Here is a 14,059-nt window from a genome sequence, read left to right on the forward strand (position 1 = left end):
CTTCTTCCTCCTCCTCATCTTCTTTTTCTTCTTCCTTTTCTTCTTCTTCTTCTCAGGTTGACACAAATACGAACAGTGCAATAGCGTGGCCGGGGGGGGGGGAGGCAAAATGAAAATGGTCCCCCTGATATACGTCTGGCCATCTAAGTTTCCGGAATATACCCCAAACCCGTAAAGAATCCTCCTTGGCCCACCTTATAACTGACCGCTTGCAATTTTGGGACTACAAGGAAACTGAAAAAAAAAAAAAAAAATGCACTGTTTTCATAGTATCACCGTAAGTTGCATTTAAAATAGATACATATCGAGTGAAAATAGCTATGAAAGTTTGTCGAGTACATGTTGAACAATGTTATACTGTACTTTCATTTGGCCGTAAATAATGAAAGTAATATACGATTTCTCAAACACTGTTAAAAAATGGACAGTCTTGGATATTGTTCGTTCCATATTTACTACAAAAACGAAGAGTCACATTGTCCAGGAAGTACTTAATATTATATCAACGCTATTCTCACACAATATTTATCTATTTTAAACATGATCTATGTTATTACGGCAAAAACTAACAGCGTAGATATTGTCAACTTCCTTGCAACCCAAAACTCATAAGTGGTCAATTAGTCTTGGCCACCCCTTAAATCAACCACTATAAATTTTAGGTAACACTCCTGAGGCCGAGTAAGAAACACTGTGTGACGTAGTTCCAGTGGAGGTACAGCCAGGGACAAAAATTACCTCACTATTCCACTCCGCCTACTTCACATTTGGAGTGTGTTCGTCACTATCCTGACGCAACATATCAAAGAAAATTACTTATGGGCAGAGAAACATTACAAGTCTCTCTCAGTTTGGGAATATTTGCCAGCTGGATAATGAGAAAACCTAGAGAAAGTCAGACAAAATACATATTTTTTCCTAACTGTACTAAGCTGCTCATGGCCACTCCCTCACCCACTCGCCTTGATATCTTTTTCAAACAACACCGCTGGGAAATTCCTACATCATGCAGTTAACGGTGCACACTTGTTCTGCCACTTAAACTCTTTACTGTCTCACTCTTGCTCGCATAACGCCACTCAGGAAAAAGTAGTTACTCAAGCCTAAATGCCTGGACACTGTAACCGAGATTTGGGCTCTGTACGTTCCTGATGGGACAACAAAAGAATGAATGATAGACAGATGGACAGTAGCAGTGAGTTACTGTTTTACTCAACTTATGAGAGATGCCACAAGTGCAGGAGTTAGCCAAATACAGAATATTTCCCCTCCATCTGCCCTCCTAAGCTCAATAAGGTTGTCTGGTAGTAACAAGAATAAAATTGAAAAGATTTCTTCGACTTGAATGAGTTAATAAACCGAAACTTATCAGGTCTCCACACTATAGTGTGGAAACGTATTGATTTTTTTTTTTTTTTTTCTGTTTTCCCTTTTCAGCGTTCACCTTGTGTCATTCTTTTATTTCATCATCTATTCAGCTTAAACTTGGCACGACTGTTTCTTGGGCCACTTATCCTAGACTCATTTCTCTTTTTTATATATATACTTGGCCCTTTTAAAGGGATTAATGAGGACAAACGTAAAACCATATAAAGCACAAATCTGGGGATCCTGTGTCCCTGTATGTTCATTAATGACAACTGCACAGACGTACGTACATCAGTGTTCTGTTGCTGTGTGGAGACCAGTCTGCATTTCCTTGGAAAAATTGTTACTTTTTCAATGCATATCTGTAGCTTCCTCCCTGTGGGGGGGGGGGCACATCCCCCTGTGGCGGGGGGGGGGACAATCTGGCCGCACTATGGGGTGGTACTACTACTCTGCGGCCAGGTTGTGTTAGGAAGAATACTGCCACCGTATTCCCTGCGTGTCGTAAAAGGCAACTAAAAGGGGCGGGGTGAGGGGACTAGGGACCCCCTCCTCTGTTTTTAAGTTCCTAGAAAGAGACAGGCCAGAGAAAGGGATGGGGGACTGAGTTATCCCCGTACGCTGAAGATTGGGTCTGTGAATGTGCGTGGATGTAGTACGATTGAGGCTAAAAGGGAAGAGATTGGGAGAATGTTTGTGAGAAGAAAGTTGGATGTGTTAGCTTTGAGTGAAACGAAGATGAAAAGGAAAGGTGAGTCTAAGTTTGGAAGTGTGAATGGAAGATTGTCAGGTGTTGATAGAGGAAGGGCAAGAGAAGGTGTGGCTTTGTTAGTGAGTCCGGAAGTACAGCAGTGTGTGACTGAATGGAAGGAGGTGTCATCGAGATTGAAATGGGTGTACGCGAAATTTGAACGTGAGTTGTGGGCGTTTGTGAGTGCATATGGGCCTGGTTGTGAAAGGGTTGAAGAAGAGAGGGAGTCTTTCTGGAATGATGTTGATGAGTGTCTGCAGAGTTTTGGAGCGAATGTGAATGTGGTAATGATGGGAGATCTGAATGCTAGAGTGGGAAATGTAGCAGTTGAAGGTGTAGTTGGTATGCATGGTGTGCCTGGAAGAAATGAAAATGGGGAACGAATGATGAGGATGTGCGTTCAGCGAGAGATGGTGATTGGAAATACCTTGTCTGAGAAGAAAGATATTTATAAGTATACATGGGTGAGACAGGAGGGTGGAAGGTTTGTTGATAGAGCATTGATGGACTATGTGGTTGTGTCCAGGAATGTAATGGGAAGATTGTTGGATGTGAGAGTTCTAAGAGGGGAGGGTGGAGGTATGTCTGACCACTACCTGGTGGAGGGAAAGTTAAGAGTAGGTAATAGATGGGTAAGAGCAAGGAGAGTTAGGTGTGGCAGGGAGGTTTTGAAAGTAAGTTGGATAAAAGAGAAAATGATAGAGTATCAGGAGAAATTGAAAGATGAGTGGAACGCAGTGAAAGATCAGGAAAATGGCAGTGTGGAGACGGAATGGCAGTTGTTTAAGAGTGCTGTGGTGGGGCATGCAGAAGAGGTGTGTGGTGTGAGACGTGTGGGTGGTGGTGTAAGAAAAGGAAGTGAATGGTGGTGCGAGGAAGTAAGTACGGCTGTGGCTGAGAAGAGACGTGCATATGAAATGTGGCTACAGAGGAAGGATGAGGTGTCATATGAGAGGTATAAGGAAAAGAAGAATAAGGCGAAAAGAGCTGTGCGTGATGCTATAGGTGGCAGCAGATGAGAGGTGGGGTAGGCAGCAGCAGACTGAGAATTTTCAACAGAATAAGAAAATGTTTTGGAAGGAGGTGAAAAGAGTGTGAAAGGGAGAGTCTGGGAAGGAAAAGCGAGTAAAAGCAGAGGATGGAAGGATGCTAACTGAGATGGATGCAGTAAGGAAGAGATGGGAGGAGTATTTTGAAAGATTGTTAAATGTAGAGGAGGAAAGGGAGGCTGAGATTGTGGTGGATGGACGGGTGCAAGGAATAAATGTGTTGGGAGAGTTGAATGATTCTTTGATCACGAAGGAGGACGTGGAGGAGGATGTAAAGGAGATGAAAACAGGGAAAGCTGCAGGTATGGATGGGTGTGCTGTGGAATGCTTGAAAGGTGGTGGAGTGACTATTGTTGACTGGTTAGTAAGATTGTTGAATGTGTGCTTTGTGAAAGGTATGGTGCCAATTGACTGGGCAAGTGCTTGTGTGGTCCCGTTGTATACATGTAAGGGTGATAAGTATGAATGTACTAGCTTTAGGGTATAAGTCTGTTGAGTGTTGTAGGTAAGGTGTATGGTAGAGTGTTAATTAAGAGAGTTAGACAGGGTACAGAGGGGCTGATTGGTAAGGAGCAGTGTGTCTCTAGGAGAGGGAGGGGATGCGTTGATCAGGCGTTTGCTGTGAGACAAGTGTGTGAAAAGTATTTAGCGAAAGGCAAGGATGTGTTCTGGGCATTCATGGATTTAGAGAATCCGTATGATAGAACTGATAGGGAGGCTTTGTGGACTGTTTTAAGATTGTATGGACTTGATGGCAGGTTACTAAAAGGAGTGAAAAGTTTTTATGTAAATAGTAGAGCGTGTGTAAGAGTGGGAAATACTGTGAGTGATTGGTTTCCGGTAAGAGTGGGGCTGCGGCAGGGATGTGTGATGTCGCCTTGGTTGTTTAACATTGGTATGCATGGTGTTGTAAGGGAGGTGAATGCAAGAGAGCAAGGTGGAGGTCTGAGTCTGGTGAATGTTGATGGTAGAGAGTGAAATCTGAAGCAGCTGCTGTTTGCAGATGATACTGCACTGGTGGCTGATTCAGAGGAGAGATTGAGACAGTTGGTAGAGGAGTTTGGAAGGGTGTGTGAAAGGAGAAAACTGAAAGTAAATGAGAATAAGGGTAAAGTGATGAAGTTTACGAGGCTGGTAGATGGTAGGAGCATGAATCTAGTTTTGAATGGTGAGTTGCTTGAGGAGGTAGAGTGTTTTAAGTATTTAGGGTCACATGTTGCTGTGGATGGAAGAATAGATGCAGAAGTGAATTTCAGAATGAATGAAGTAGGAAAGGTGCTGGGAGGAATGAAAAAAGTGTTTAGATGTCGTTCACTTAGAATGGATGTAAAGCGAAGGTTGTATGAGGGTATTGTGGTACCGACTGCATTATGTGGGGCTGAAACATGGAATATGGGTGTAGCAGAGAGGAAAAGTTTGAATGTAATGGAGATGAGGTGTCTGAGGAGTATGTGTGGAGTGACACGTATGGATCGAGTGAAAAATGATGAAGTGTGAAGGAGAACTGGAGTTGTTCGGGAGAAGGCTGATCGAGTTGAGCAGAGGGTGTTGCGATGGTTTGGGCTTATGGAGAGAATGGATAACGAGCGACTGGTGAAAAAGATAACTAGATCTGATGTAAGAGGTGTAAGGCTGAGAGGAAGAGCACGAATAGGATGGATGGACAGTGTGAAGAGAGCGTTGGATGCCAGAGGGATGCCTGTTGAACAAGGAAGAGTGGCTGTGCGTGATAGAAATGAATGGAGAGAAACTGCGAATGAATAAATGATGACGCAGCCCAGGGAGGATATTCCCCCGCATTTGTCTGATCAGCTGATCAGGTCAGGTGCGGGTAAGGGGATGGGTCTATTATGATGTAGCAGGGGTAAACCAGCTCTGCTGTCGGGCCCTACTGCGGATGTCACTGATTGCACTGCGCAGTTGACCCTTGTGCGGTGTGGTGCAGTGAGGATCTGTCCCTTTTCCCCTTTGGGACTAAGATGCGAAAGAATGTGTTTGAGTGGATGAGTAAATTGGGAGTGTGTCGCCCTGTCTTGGCTACCTCCCTTTCCTCGGGGGAAGCAGCCTAGGTATATAGATAGATAGATAGTCTGTAGCTTCCTTATGATGGGTTATAAGTATACCTTACTCGGGTAGCATGCAATTAATTTCACCCGCACTACTAGGCACGGCTGTAATGGTGGGACAGATGAAGCATAAGTACAGACGTGTTAACCTGGTATTCTAGTTGTAAGGCTGAGTTAACCAGAAAACTGAAACCATTATTTACAGGATGATTATGCATTTCATTAACCAGTTTTTCTTTTGCAGATCCGAACTGGCAGAAAATAAAAAAAGTATCGCCGAAGATGAACCCGTGATCTAGATTTTTAGATGTGGTGACCTGAAATAGAGATGATATTACGTGCAACGTTGAGTGAACCAAAAAAATGAGGTTAAGGACTGATTGTATGGAAGATGCCAATTAGATCATCTCTGACACTACAGTTGGTTTGCTTTCACATGACGGAACTAAGTCACTCCCATATCTTGAATACTGAAGTCATGGTTGCATTAACCTCGATGAGCCTTCGTAGTAGGGTATAAATGAGTCTCCTTAGTTACAAGCCAATTAATTCTCCAATCTGGCTGTACCTAACCATCAACTGAACTGACAGGGGTAAGGGAACTTTATTCGATTAAAAGAAAAAATATATAGTGGCCATTGGTAGTAAGCAGTATTTTACAGCCTACAGTATTCCACAAGTATGAAGCGATTGCTCTGCGGGGGGTTCCGCCATCACAGGAGCACAAAAGTGGCAAAAACACCCCTCAGATGGCATCAGTCATGCAGATGCACATGTACACCAAGCAATAAATCTAATGAATGTCTGCAAAACTCTATGCACTCTGTCACCTGCACTTCGTGAACAAAGCCTTTGTATGAGCACAAAAGAGGCCAGTCTCGACCAAACTCGGAATGTCAGCTATTGGTCCCCCAGTGTCTGCGTGTGCAAAGTCTCATTAAAAACATCTACCAGGATTTGGAGTTTTGTTACATTCATGCATTCAAACTCAACATCAACAGTAAAACTGATAGTCTGTGCAATTAAACTTGGCTTAAAAAGGTCATTGCTTCATCTTTATTGTTGAGTTGTAATAAGAGATGTCGCTGGTCACGAAGAAATGGTACGGAAAGGTGATAGGTCTGTATTATTGTCTTAGTCTCTCCCTCAGCAACTGGAAATAGATTGCTAAGGGGCGAAATATCTCAGCCTATTTAAGATGGATGAACTACTGTATCTTGCTTTGATGATGTCTGGTAGTGTGGAACCTGAGTGATGAAGAGGAAGGTGGAGTGGGTGTGTGTGGTGTGGCTGGTGGTAATAACACTGGGTGGATGTGCAGAAGATGGGGATGGCTTGCCCCCGGACCGAGAGTACTTCAATGCAACTCCTGATTCACTGGAAATCATTCACCACTCTGAAGACACCGACTACCTCTATGACGGAGAGTTCTATTCCACATTCTTGCCTCAGATCAGTAACGTGACACTGCATAAGTGTCAGTGTGCAGGGACCCAGGCATGGAATGAAGGGGAGTGTCAAAACGCCTCTACGGAAGTGTTCATCTTAGAGCAATACAGTGGTCAGTGGGCGTCTGTCAACACCAGTGACTTAAAGGAGGTAAAGGTGGAGCCACTGACCTGCCAGCCACACCTTCGCCCAGTGCGGCTCAACCCAGATAAGGGTTATCAGCACGAATTTTTCATACTGGAATCAGGAGACCTGTACTGGCAACAAAAAGTCTTCACAAGCAGCCAGTACTGCATCGATCACATCCTGGACTCGGTGGGCCAACCTGGGACTTGGACAGCTGAGGTGTGCCTGGCCCCACCGTCCCTGCCACTCTGCTGTCCCCCCATGCACGTGCTCCTCCATGGCAAATGCACACCGACCAGTACGGCCCCCGTCCTCAGGCCACTTGTTACCGTGCTGGAGCAGCCCATCATGTGGCCAAATGCGGCAGATGGGTCAGTGGTTCCAGTGACCTGCATCGAAGGTGAGGTGCTCCAACGTGAGGTAGAGGGTAACGTGAGCCTCGTCTGGCATTTTCAAGGGCCTTTGTTATACTGGCTTTCGCCGTCAGTGCGAGGTCACTTAGAACCAAGCCATGAGTATTGCCTGGGAGTGGAAGAAAGTGGGAAGACTGTGGCGCAGGTGTGCTACCGGGACCCTGTAGCTGAGCATCAACGTGTCTGCAACAATGTCACCTGTGTGCGCAAGTGTTGCCCGCAGAACCATCAGTTCCATGGCAGCTGCACATGGGTGACCAACAGTAATGAGCAATGGCATCTGGAGTTCCATGAGGTTGGGTCCTTAACACCAGCACCACCACCTTCTGATATTACCATCATTGAAGGCTTCCCGCTTTGCGAGTCAGTTTTTGTTATGGATTCACACGAGCCATACCATCTGCTGACTGATGGGTCACTCCACATCGAGACTCGTACTTCTCCTTTGCTGGTCCCGCCTGATAGATACTGCCTGGAGAACTTTCAAGTCGGAAAGGATTTGCACGTACTACCAGTCGTCTGTTTCCAAGAGAACCACTGCAAGGAGGTGGAGGAGCACGCCTACCCGGCACTACTAGCCGTGTCTTGCGTTTTCATGGCCATCACTCTCCTGGTGTACGTAAGCATACCTGAGCTGCACGCCACACTGCACGGCAAATGTCTCGTGTCCCACGTCACGGCCCTCCTTCTAGCCTACCTCAGCCTCATCATCAACCAACGCACCACCGGCCAGCTGCCTCGTCTGGCCTGCACCATTATGGGTCAGTGGCGTCCACCCGTTACATCACTCCTTGCCACAAGCAGAGTTTTGATCGCTTTAGTTCAATGTCAGTTTTTGCATTTTGCTGCTGCAACCACTTGACATTACCAGTGCATACTATATTGATATTAAACGATATAAGTAACATACAAGAGAATGTTAATGTGTAATGTGCAAAATAATGGCTTATGTGGAAGTTATACAAAGTGTCATAGAATACGGCTTTAACTGTCTAATATTTCTTCTCTACAGCATCCGTGATGCATCTCACCTTCCTGGCCGCTTTCTTCTGGCTCAACGTTATGTGCTTCGACATCTGGTGGACTGTCATGTAAGTGTTATGGCCTCGTCACCCTGACACAAACTCTCCGACACTATACGTTGAGGCAAAATTTAAAATAAGAACACCCCATTTTATTGGGTCAAGTTCCTGCCACAGCCTTCTTCACTATCACTGTTACAATTCAAAAATATATTCAAGGCCTTTATGTACAAAGTATTACCTTCTTTGCATCTGTAGCCTTATTATCTGCGGTCTCTGTATCTTTTATCTCCCAGATCCATGTGTCCTGTTGCAGAGTCAGGAGAACAGTCGCGGTTACGGTTCAGGATGTACTCACTGTACTCCTGGGGCAGCCCTGCACTCATCACCCTGGCCGGGGTCATCATACAGTCCCTACCCGACCACTACCATCTCATCAGACCCAACGTCGGCCACGACAAGTGCTGGTTTGACAGTGGGTTCTGGGGGTTATATATACAAAAGAGCCTGACCAAAATTTTCACGATAAATGAGTCTCCATGTCACTTTACTATCGCTATTCGTTTTGTTTTTTTGTTTTAGTTTTATATCTTTATTATTCATCCTAATTTGACTATGAAGTATTTGACAGTTGTATAAGGGACGACAGACGAATACACAAGCACTCATAAACACCTTAAACCTTGGAAAGTTTATGATTATGGCACCTTACCTTGGCGGAGCATTTCGTCCTTTTCCAAGATTTCACTAAAAAAAATATTGAGCCTCGTGCAGTCGATATGAGTTCTTCTTCATCATCATCTTCTTCTTCTTTTCCTCTTCCTTTTCTTTTTCCTCTTCTTCTTCTTCTTATTCCTATTTTTTTTCATCTATTTCTTCTTCTTCTTCCTCTTCGTCTATCTCTTTCTTCTTCGTCTTCTTTTTCTTTTCTTGTTTTCTCCTCCTCCTCTCCTCCTCCTCATACTCTTCCTCCTCTCCTCCTTCTTCTTCATGAGAGCGTAGGGAGTTAACATTACGATGCTTCTGGCCAGACAACGAGTCCCTGTGGGCCTACTTCTACGGGCCGGTGCTGGCGGTGGTGGTGTGCAATATTGTGTTCTTCTGCTGGGTGGCCGCTTACCTGCTCACCGTAGCGCAGACAGACCCCGTCCTCCAGCGCACCTGTCAGCATAATAGGAAAAGGTAAGTTAGGATGTGAGCTGAATATTATGAACTTTCTTGAGGTTTATTTTGGTACAGAGATTATATGACGAGAGAGAGAGAGAGAGAGAGAGAGAGAGAGAGAGAGAGAGAGAGAGAGAGAGAGAGAGAGAGAGAGAGAGAGAGAGAGAGAGAGAGAGAGATATTTATATAAAGTTATTCTCTGCGCAGGATGTGGCTGACGGTAAAGCTGTTTGTGGTGATGGGTCTGACCTGGCTCACTGAGGTCATATCGTGGCAGGAGGGCAGCTGTCAGGCATGGTGAGTTACTTGGCAAACACCTCACGCCCTAGGCAGGTTTATCTTGCTGCCTCCGGGCGATTTGATTCAACTTGGGGGAAAACTCGTATGTATATGTATGGATGGATGGATGTACTGTAACGGGCGGCTCTCACACGCCTGGCATGGGTGGGCAACTCTGGCTTACACCTTCAAGCCATATTTTAACGGAACTGAATGACAAATTATCCGTAGGTTCGGGGAATAACACTTTCTATCACTAGAGAACTGGCCATCCCCCACCCAGTGCTTCACGCATGGCTTCAAATATGCATGGCTTATGGAGAGTGCACGTGGATATTGTGTTATAATGGCTGTGTTTATGAGCGAGAATGTATGTACAGTGGAAGGAGCCTCGACAGGGTGCATACATGTGAAATCACATAAAACAACATACCGCGACACCCTCTTCTACATCCGCCCCCGGATGATACTGAATCCAGATTAGAACTGGCCACATTAGAACTGGTTGACTCACACGCTACCCACCCGACCGGCGGAGGCCCCAACTGCAATACTTAAAGGGTTAAGGAAGGCTATATCTAATCTCTCCATTTAGAAAGTCTCTCCTAACCTGATTAAAATCGCCTAACAGTAGCAAAAACATAGTTTAAAAAGAACAAGTCATGAAAATGAATAGGTTACCTTCTTTACCTGATGAATGTTTCAGTTCCTGCCTTTAATATAAACTGTTTACGTAAAGTTGACTTGAGATGTTATGTGCACAATATATCGCCGAGAAGGGATTGTTACGAAATTTCCTAAGACACGACCCCCTTCTGAAATCTGTTTACATATTCTTTACTTCATCTTTATTTCTTGTGTACTCTCTTTCCTCTTATTCATTTCTCGTCTCAGAAACCAAGGAGAATATGACCACATCTGTTTACCTCTTGTCCCACAGGATCCCCACCGACGTCATCAATGCTCTCCAGGGCTTCTCCATATTCATCCTATATATATGCAAGAAGAACATCATTAAAAGGGTAAGAGCCATCGGAACTGACCAATGGAAGACTATATTCCATACCATCCCTAACATGACATCCTTCATTATTATTAGCCGGGTACTACGAAATGATTTTATTCAACTTACGAGACAGCTTTTAAATTTATAGCTGGTAATTATCTTTCAGCGAGAGTAACTGCCAGCTGTTGGGCTAAATAATGTACCGGTACCTATGTGCGTCCATGGCTCCTCCCAGCAAATGTGTCGTTGTCAAATACTAAATACTTGCTTTTAGACTGAAAATTTAGTGTGTCAGGTGAATTAGGCTGAGCTTCACTGCAAGGTTATGTTATTTATGATAAACCAAGTGAAAGTTATTTCGTGTAGGACAAGTCAACAACCTGGCATAATTCTGAATAGAAAGAGAATGAAGAATCCATCCATATAAAACCTAACCAACTTTACCTTACAATGAGAGCTGCATAGCTTTCGAATCTAACCATATTAGCGTTCATATAGAGTTTTGGCATCATTCAAATCTATATTCTGCACACCCAACCTTCGTGTCCTACAAACCTAACTGCTTTATCCTTTGAACCTAACCTGGGCAAATGTTTGTTACTGAAATTTCAAAAAAACAATTTCCATGAGTGATAAAAGACAGCTGGACGCGTACGAAAAGTGAAACAGTCAGAAAATTAGTGAAGGTGACGTTAACACGAATATGAACCCAAGTGTAATTTGGTTGTGTACAGTAGGTTATGGCAGGTTTTGCATTATGCTGAGATCATAATATGTTGTACTGTCAAGTCAGGTGCTACGACACCTTACTGCAATTGTTGTAACCCCGATCTGTCTGGCAAAGCAACCGCCCATGCAGGGTTGTCCTGTGCAGTGGACCAGTGTTCCCTTGAGGTAGACTGCGCCCCGCCACACCGAGGCGCGGGGGAAAGTGTGGTTTGGTTCCTGGATCGACGTAGCAATTGCGTTTCCACTCAGTTAAAGGTTACACAGTAGCAAGGTCCACATCACCCCAGTATCTGCTTATATGGTTACCACCCAGTGGCGTAAATGGTTTTCTGAGCCACAGGAATTCATCAGGCTTGCGAACCACCTGAAGTGGACAAAACGGACTAAAAAGAGACCAGAAGGAAAGGGAGAAGTAGGGAGAGAGGAGGGCAGACACAGAAATAGTATGATACAGGGGAAGAAAGAGTAGGCAGCACTAAGTCAGGTAAGTGGATGATGGTCGCCACCATTTACAACCACCTTATTGCAGTTATGGAAACATGTTTTGTACACGCAAGTAAAATTTATTCCACACTATCTTGGAACTTCAAAGAGCGAGTGTGACTGTACTATGGGCCCAGATTCATCAGCAAATTTACGATCAAGTCCCTGTCGTAATTCAAATTTTCGAATGCAGGAAGAACAAGACACATGGGAAACTTTTGAACTCTCGTTTTCCTTGGCCTGCCTGCAAAAACACTATATAGCACGAGATACTTTTTCTTAGAACTAAGATTTGTTATGCAGAAACACCAAGACACGAGAAGATGCTACAAACTCCCTCTGTCCTTAATGCGAACACATATCACAGTTGCGACAGGGTATTGAGAGTAATTTTGTCAGCGAATCCGGGTCAAAATATGTAAGAGGATTAGGCTACTGACCATACAAGAAGATTACAGAAGCACCCATTTCTCACTGCACCCTCACTAACCTCTGTACCAGATCCGGACCAACTGGGAGTCGTACCTGCGTCGCGTGAAGCAGGTGTTGGGTCCTGCCAGCTCCCCCACGCCCATCAGCAGAGGCGCCCACGACAACACCTCCTCTCTTTCGTCGTCCATACGCCGACCCACCCAGTCCACCGAGTCCCAGCCCACCTTACACACCCACCTCACCATGGACCCCGTGTCTTTTTCCAGGTTAGTTAATTCTTTCTTGTACATCTTCAAGGGTAGTCAGTTCTTCATTGTTCCTTACTACAACCTCCACTGAACGACCCAGCCAACCTAACCAAACCTAACCTTATCTAACCTAACCTAACTTTACTTCCCACCACCCACTGTCACCTCTCTCTCCACAAGGCCTATTCTTTAAAGCTGGTTAATCCTTCATTCTCCTTTCCTGTACACACTGTCTCCTCTTGTGACGTCAATGCAACTGACACACGCATACACACCGAAGTCCTCATGACTGACCTAAATAATATGTTATGTATTTAACAACTACCGTACTTAATAACTGCGAAATTTAAATATTTTTACTTTATTACAATAAAAAGAAAGTACAGTAAAGGGTAAAAGCACATCCTTTCTAAACAATGTAATTTGAGACAGAAACCTCTTGACAGTTTGTGTTCACCTGTAAGTTATATTCATTACTGTAGTACAGGATCACTTCCTTACTTTTCAGCAAATTGTCCAGCACGTCCCTTGGGTCACTCAGCGGCGGCATTCCACTGCAGTCCATCAGCTCTTTCTGCATGAACACCATCACCGAGGACACAGCCACCTCTATGACTGAAGACACACCTAACTCATTCTGCGTCAACAGCATCGATGAAGACGCCTCTGACTCACTCTGCATGCACTCCATCTCTAAACACACACCTAACATCATCAATAAAGACACAACTGACTCGACGACTGAAGATACAGCTAACTCACTCTGCAACAGCAGCATCAGTAAGGATACACCTAACACCACCTCTGAGGACGCAAGCCACTCCATAACTAAGGACACAGCTAACTCACTTTGCAAGAACACTATCAGTGAGGATACAGTCAACGAAGACAATGAAGACCTTGAATTGGAGCAAGGCCATGGGAGGGGAATTGGACCGGACGAGACCCCAAAAAGAAAGTGTACCACAGATAGGAAAGCTTTGGATGAGAATACAAGGAAGAGCCAAAGCCAAGAACATGAACTGAGACGATTGCGAGAGGAACAGACGCAAAAGGAGAGTAAGAATGATGATACTCTGCCCGTGCAAGATTTATCCAACACTCCTGGAGATATAGAAGCTTTGGATGATGATAAAAGCAACAGTCGAGGTCACACGAATGGTCTGGAAAAATCACAAGAGGAATAAATGCAAGAGCAGGAAAATTTACCAGATAATGTGTCTTGATGTCAATGTGTCGTAAATTGTTCAAACGGAAGAAATATACCTTCATCTAGAAAAATTTAATACAACAGATTCGATCATACTTCGACGTTCTTCCAATTTTTTATTTAATTATTATTATTCACTATCCCTTAGAATGGGGACGCGACATGAAGCGGAAAGCAGCTTAGTTAGGTTGAAAATATTGATGCTTCAGTTGACTGTGTTTTAAGGCCGTGTTATTGAACCTGAAATCACAAGAGAGACAGAAA

The 14,059-nt window shown here is 44.4% G+C and overlaps 1 protein-coding gene across 1 annotated transcript; it reads left to right on the top strand.

The window, feature by feature from the left end:
• The first annotated feature begins 6,488 nt into the window (after positions 1-6,488).
• On the top strand, positions 6,489-13,831 carry LOC145394675 (uncharacterized). Its single transcript, XM_080268450.1, has 8 exons — positions 6,489-7,983; positions 8,235-8,313; positions 8,541-8,719; positions 9,276-9,426; positions 9,616-9,705; positions 10,628-10,709; positions 12,407-12,603; positions 13,094-13,831. Exons 1-8 carry the CDS (start codon positions 6,489-6,491, stop codon positions 13,770-13,772), a joined length of 2,952 nt encoding a protein of 983 aa, XP_080124576.1. The 3' UTR covers positions 13,773-13,831.
• The last annotated feature ends 228 nt before the right edge of the window (positions 13,832-14,059 follow it).

Source organism: Coenobita brevimanus, chromosome 28, assembly GCF_032717465.1.
Source record: "Coenobita brevimanus isolate Jiangsu-jjx chromosome 28, ASM3271746v2, whole genome shotgun sequence".
NCBI classification, from domain to species: Eukaryota; Metazoa; Arthropoda; class Malacostraca; order Decapoda; family Coenobitidae; genus Coenobita; species Coenobita brevimanus.